This window comes from Sinocyclocheilus anshuiensis, unplaced genomic scaffold (genome assembly GCF_001515605.1).
Source record: "Sinocyclocheilus anshuiensis isolate Anshui unplaced genomic scaffold, SAMN03320099.WGS_v1.1 scaffold918, whole genome shotgun sequence".
Lineage (NCBI taxonomy): Eukaryota > Metazoa > Chordata > Actinopteri > Cypriniformes > Cyprinidae > Sinocyclocheilus > Sinocyclocheilus anshuiensis.
In genome coordinates this window covers 1369279-1376440 of record NW_015540946.1, presented here as the reverse complement: position 1 = coordinate 1376440, position 7162 = coordinate 1369279, and the positions used below count along the sequence as shown (strand labels likewise).

General features: G+C 36.2%; 1 protein-coding gene across 1 annotated transcript in view; it reads left to right on the top strand.

The window, feature by feature from the left end:
• minpp1a (multiple inositol-polyphosphate phosphatase 1a) overlaps positions 1-5730 on the top strand; it is a 14428-nt gene extending 8698 nt beyond the window's left edge. Inside the window, exon 5 of the mRNA XM_016487964.1 lies at positions 5317-5730. Within this exon, the coding sequence (XP_016343450.1) occupies positions 5317-5677 (361 nt within the window). The 3' untranslated portion in view covers positions 5678-5730. The remainder of the gene's footprint in view (positions 1-5316) is intronic.
• Positions 5731-7162: the final 1432 nt, after the last annotated feature.

The following is a 7162-nucleotide window of genomic DNA, read 5'->3' as shown; positions in this document are numbered from 1 at the left end:
CGGCTTGTGTACTGCATCATTACTGTGTCTGTTCCCCTTTCGGGCTTGAACTGATGGTAAAACTAATGACATTATTTACTGTCTTTACATTTATTTTGAAAGATGAAGCTCACGATTATGGTAAGGGGCGTTACATTTCCGACGAGTGCTTGCGGTGTTCGGCCAATCACAATGCACTGGGTCAGCTGGCTAATCAGAGCAGACTGCGCTTGTCGGAAGGAGGGACTTTGTAGAAAACGAAGCGTTTGAGAGAGGCGGGGCATATAGGACCTACAATAATGTACAGTATTTGAAAAATAATGTGTTTTTTGAACATTAAAGCATGTCAACATATTCTGTTACACCAAATACACAAAATAATGATCTTTAAAAAAGCATCATATGACCCCTTTAACTAACTATATCATATTCATTAATATTCATTTAGAATATAGACAAACCTTATATTACTGTAATTGTCTAGATTGACAGTATGTTTAATCTGCCCTATATTAAACCATTCCTTTTTTGTTTTCTATTTAAAAAATAAAGAAATAAAAGCACATGAATCTATCAATTTACCACTTCTATAATTTAAAATGACATCAAATTATTTTCATGATTTGCTATCACAACTTTTCACAAATCTTTTGTAAAATCAGCTTAGATTCACAAATGTTGTTCAGATAACAATATTTAAAGTTTCTGTTGAATAATCTAAAATCTTCCTTTGTATCAACTCAAATTACTGTCTTGTATTGCTCCAGCATCACGTTATGTAAACTGCATTTATGACAAAGAATTAGACAGATGCAGATATCGTAACAATCTATCAATAAATGCACACACCTTGTCCTCTGCTTCTGGCGCTATCGCTGCGCCTCTGCAGACTGAAGAAAATGGTGAATAATGCTGACTAGAAGACAGGGAGGAGGCGAAACTTGCCACCATTTCCATATGAGTCTTTAAAGGAGACTGAAACCCCCTTAAAAGGGCCTAGTGAAGCCCCTGCATGAGACACATGTTTCGGTTGTTCTTTGTTGTCAGTCACTAATAATGTTACATCTGTCAACCTCTCTCAGCTTATGCAAAATTGCAGAAAATTTGGACATTGTGTGATCAAAAAAGTGTTTGAGGTGTGAAGAAAGAAAAAAAATACAACCAATATAACCAGAGAAGGTTGAGATGATGATATTTGCTATCATTATCTGTCATTACTCAAGGCCATCAAAGGGCATTGACTTTGACTTTGGTTACCTGCCCATTGTTTGATTTGATCCTGTCTGCTACCGAATGTTAAACCTTATGGCAAACATCGTTATAAATCTCGAAATACTATGTGTGAATGTAGCCAGAAAGATAGAGTGTTTTGCTAACCAGTAATATATCTACAGTATTTGAGAGCAGTCAAGCATGCAAAAAAAAAGAAGTTTCTTGTTAAATTTGTAGCCTAACTAGCGTCATACCACAAATACAGCCACACACCCACTGCCCACTTCACACACACAGCCTCAACATGCCACATTACACTGAATACACAGCATCTGAACCGGAGCTATAGTGATATAATTATCTTGTGTAATAACCAGTAATCCTCCTATTCATCATTCTGTTGGGTCTGTTAAACATCCTTTTCTGTTTGAATTTCATACTGAAAATTAAGCAACATGGGTGTGGGGGAGATGTGTGTCATAAAACTAGATGGTTGAGGGTATCCACAAATAAGTATACGTGATCTTATATTTACAATTAACATGTATGCATTTTGCCTTTCATTCATTTGAGAATATTCATTTACTAATTTACTTCATGTAACTTTATTTACTGAGATACTTTTGCCATACTTCTGAATGTATGACACTGTAAATTTCAGTCATACTATCAAATTGTTCATACTTATATCTTACTTTTTTTTTAGCTTGAAATCTTGTAGTCATTATTTGGTTTCCCAGTATTGAAAAGAGCAGCTTGAAGATTGTGCTAAAATCCTCCTTTTGTTTTTTGACGGTGGAAAGGCTGTCATATAGGTTTAGAACATCATGACGATGTGTCCGACTCTGTTCCTTGTTTTGTGTGTGTTTTGCTCCCCATGTGCCTTCCTTGCCCTTATTTGGTCCTTCCTGTTCCTGTCCCTGTTTAGTTCTATAATTTCCAGGTATTCCTTGTTATTAGTTATCCTCCTCACCTGTCTGCCCCTCGTTATCTACCCTATTTGAGTTCTAGCCTGTTCTTCTTCGTCTGGAATTGGATGTTATTAAAATCTATATGTTTGAATTCCACTCCTCGTCTCCTCGCTCCTTCGTCTCCTTGCTCCTCACAGTAGCGCAACATGACACGATGAGTATATGATGGAACGTTCAAATGAAGTAATTTAGTCAACTCTATCCATTTCCAGAAATCCAACCAAACATGTTTTGCATTCGATTCTTGATGTTTATCTGGCTGTTTTTTCTTTTTGATGCTCATCATAACTAAATAAATCTTAAAGTAGCTATTAGCATCAGACAAGAAGCAAATAAAACAATTATACTCCATTAGATGCTAAAATACTGTAGACTGCTATGATGTGAACGTCCCTGACACATCTAAATTCTTGTGTATGATATTCAGACATGTGCTGTGTGATAAAAGCCTAAGCATCTTTGTCCAGGGTACCAGTCATTTAAAAACTCACTGCTTGACATCAGAATGATGTTATTGCAATATTAGATCAAGCGAGTATATTCTTCAACTGTTAATGTTTGACCAAACAAGCCCATTTGAGACATCCTATCCGTGACAACCAAGCAAGCTTTCAACCTAGACATCTCTAAGTATCACTTTACAGTTGTGTATTGAAGAATTCTGTTTGCAGATGTTTTTGTAAAAAGAAAAAATGTAAAGCAGTCATATGTTATATTTTGTTGGACAACATTACAAATGATCCTCAACTGTTAACCAGTTTTTAAACAATCAGAAGTCTCAATGTACATTAAGGTGTGTGTTAGGGTGTGTTTTTGGGCAGTGAAATGGACATACTGTATACACAAAAAAATGTGTTCACTAAAAGTTAAACTACTTTTACTTTAGCGTAATGTTTGTAAAATGCTGTGTCATGCACAAGTTGCAAAACACAAGCACAACGGTCAAACACGTCTGTCTAGTGTATATTTAAATAGTGTTTGCTAAAACTCTTCATAATACTACTTTGTGCTGACATCACCACTAACAAATCTACCTCCCTCTGGTCAGCATATTTGCAGTGAAAGGTTTTGTTTATTTAGCATTCATCAGTTTTTAATTGGCTTTGCCAAATATTTATGAGGTAACAACTTTGACCTACACATTCAGAAAATGCTGCACAGGCCCATTTATGATGAATGTGTTTTATGAATGACTGCACAGCAGGAAGTGTTTATTGCTGGTTCTCTTGTGCAGTACGTTTAGTATTAGTGTTGAACTCCCTTTTCACACTCCCTTTGTGTTTGTTTCATTGTTGTCAGTATAAGGCCATTGATGTGTATATAGATGTAGATATTTTTCTCTTTTTTCTTATCAAAGATCACCTTTGGTCATGTTCAAAGGTTATGGAGCACTCCTCCACAATCAGTGGTGGAGGGAGAAACCCACAGTGACGTATAAGTACCTAGACACACACTAATGTCATCTGAAAAATCCAAACAGTGATTTGTAATTCAAGTCCTCTGGGCTTTGTAATGCCAAATGCAATGTGAGATAACTCTGAATTAAACTTTAAGGACATGCATTCAGAACTGTTTAAGGTAGATAATGTAGAGTATTGCATTTTTGTTTTGTTTTTTTGTGGCAAGATTAACCCTTGTTTTAGGTTGTATGTCAGTTTGACGTATTTAGATTTTTAGAGTTGTCTGTAATTCTAGGTAAATCATGGTTTTCTCCTTGACATTTTGTGACTTTTCTCATTTAGGGTCATGATAATGCCTGTAAAGTGTCGACACACTGACCTGTTGTGAAATATGCGTACAAAATTTATATTACAATTATTATGTTTGCTGTCAATTTGACCCGCATACTTACATGGTTAAAGGCAGCTGCACAGACCTGAAATAAGTTTCTCAACTACCCTCAGAGTGTATTTCTATTTACATTTATGCATGTTGCAGACACTTTTATCGAAAGAAACTTGACTGCATTGAAAGCATACATTTTTTATTAGTTCATGCATGTTCAGTTTGCTGAGAATCGAACCCATGACCTTGGCAGTACAAACAACATGCTCTACTGTTTGAGCTTCAGTAAAGCATGCAGAAGAAGTGTTGTTCCACACTTCTTTTAAAATGTTTAAAAATAGTTGCAGTACTGTTTATAAGATTCATAGTTTATGAAAACAAAATATTTATTTTTTGTAATGTTTGAGGACTAATAATATTAAATGTTTATTGATTTTATCTGATTCTTTTCTATTTTTCATAAAGTGATTTTTGATTAATTGTATTGAATCCAATTGCAGTCAGTTTATCCCCAACAATAACGATAAATACACATTTTTTAAAAGGGTTAGTTCACCCAAAAATGAAAATTCTGTCATTAATTACTCACCCTCATGTCATTCTAAACCGGTAAGACCTCCGTTCATCCTTGGAACACAAATTAAGATATTTTTGATGAATTCTGAGAGCTCTGAGAGCTCTTTGACCCTCCCATAGACAGCAAGGGTACTACCACGATCAACTTCCAGAAACGTAGCAAGGAGATCGTTAAAATAATCCATGTGACATCAGGGGTTCAATTGTAATTTTACGAAGCTACGAGAATACTTTTTGTATGCAAAGAAAACAAAAATAATGACTTTATTCAACAATGTCTCCTCCGCGTCACCCTGGTGCCATTTTGGAGAATATCCACTGAACGCAAACAGCGTGAGCTATTCTGTGTCGCATGACGCAGCTGACACAGAATAGCTTACGCTGTTTACCAGGGTGACGCGGAGGAGACGAATTGTTGAATAAAGTCGTTATTTTTGTTTTCTTTGCGTACAAAAAGTATTCTCATAGCTTCGTAAAATTACAGTTGAACCCTTGATGTCACATGGATAATTTTACCGATCTCCTTGCTACGTTTCTGGACTTTGATCGTGGTAATTACATTGCTGTCTATGGGAGGGTCAGCGAGTTCTCCGAATTCATCAAAAATATCTTAATTTCTGTTCCGAAGATGAACGGAGGTCCTCCCAATTTAGAACGACATGAGGGTGAGTAATTAATGACAGAATTTTCATTTTTGGGTGAACTAACCCTTTAACCTAATACAAGGGTTCAAGGTGTTCTCTCTTTTCTCTGTTTAATTCTGTATTATTGTTGGTTACTGTCTCTTTCTCAGCTCAGATGGTGCTCTATCGGAGGCTGTGACCGTGCAGGTCGGCCATGCTGAGACGCTGTTACCCCTCCTCACCCTGCTGGATCTGTTCAAGGATGATATCCCTCTCAGCTCAACTAACTTTGCAACCCAGAAGAACAGAATATTTAGAAGTGGGAACATTGTGCCATACGCTGCCAACCTGCTGGTAGTGCTGTATAAATGCCCGGAGGGGATTAGAATGGGTGCGCGACTCAATGAGAAATCTTTGACCTTGCCTGGACTCGCCGACCCCGTCCCAATGTATGAGGATGTGAAGAAACGCTACCGTGCTCTGCTGGAGGGTTGTGACCAAGAGACTGTGTGTAAAATTAACAATTCCTGAACATAAAAGTACAACACATCACAAAGGCCAGCTGACTGACATTTTCATAGAAGCAACAACCAGCATAAAAAGTTTAAATAGGTTATACAACATTTTATTGTTGATAGAACAGTAAATGAAAGAAAATATTTTTACATATTAATTATATACAGTATATCCAAATATGACCCCACAGTATTACTTTCTAATGTTATGGACCTGTAAGAGACCTCAAATTCCAGAGCTGACAAATCAGCTCTGACCAACCATCCAATCAAATAACTATATTTGACATTTCACACATACTGTATTTCTAAGCAATGAACTTTCGACTGTACTTTGATTACATGACTGAATTGTAACTTGCTGGTTTTGGTAAAGAGTCCTGAGGCCTCTGTTGCTTACTTATATAGTATTTCTGTTAATGTTTTAGTCAGTTGTGTATGTATGTATATATATATATATATATATATATATATATATATAAAATCTTTTCAGACCAAAGCTTATTTTATATATCCAATATCTAATATAATATCTATTATAATTTTATTCGAAGACTGTGTGTGTGTGTGTGTGTGTGTGTGTGTGTGTGTGTGTGTGTGTGTGTGTAAAAACATTTCAAATTCAGCAAATTTAATTTCCATGCAATCTTGTTCTTACGAAATTAATGAAGGTTAATAAAATGTGAATATGCTTTTTTTTGTAGTTATGCTCTAAAATATCTAGACTAGAATTACTCGGTGAATTCAATTACTTAACGTTTTAACTTTTTTTCTTTTTTTTTTTTTACCGTTAATCAGGAAGGGCTGGAAATGTCATGGAAACTCATTGGACAAAAGGTGTGGGAACCTTGAAATTATTTTATATGTGGTATGATTTGTCAGTTTGTTACGCAAGTACAATAAACTGGACCTTATGAGCAAACTTGATTCCAAGTTGAAAGTTTCTTATGATAGATAGATAGATAGATAGATAGATAGATAGATAGAAATAAACTGGATTAGGCAAAGGTAGGCGACCGCCTTGGGCCCCCAAAAGCCAAGGGCCCCCTAAAATGCTTTTTATATGCGAGATGCGTGTTTAGTGCGGACGCACAAGTGGTTGCTCTGGTGTTCATTAGCACGACAACCGTCTGTGCGTCCGCGTTGAACGTGCTTCTTCGCAAAAGTAGGGCGATGTAGAAAATGGGGACGGAATCCCTGAATCTATTCATAAAAAAATTTACTGTGTAACGCGGAATGAACGGCGCACACCCGCGTTTCGTTTGCTATTGAAGCACGCGCAACGCTCGCGGTTGTCGTCTGTAGTAGCTAAATAGTATTTTTTCCATTTAATATTCACATACACTAGTCCATATCGCGGTTTGATTGAAGTGTACTGAATTGCATTTGATTTATTCATTCAATATTTGACGAATTCCGTGACATTGCTCGTTACACAGTAAACTTCTGTTGTGTAGCATTTTGAATGTACAAAAATTAAAGGGTTTGTTTAATTTTCATT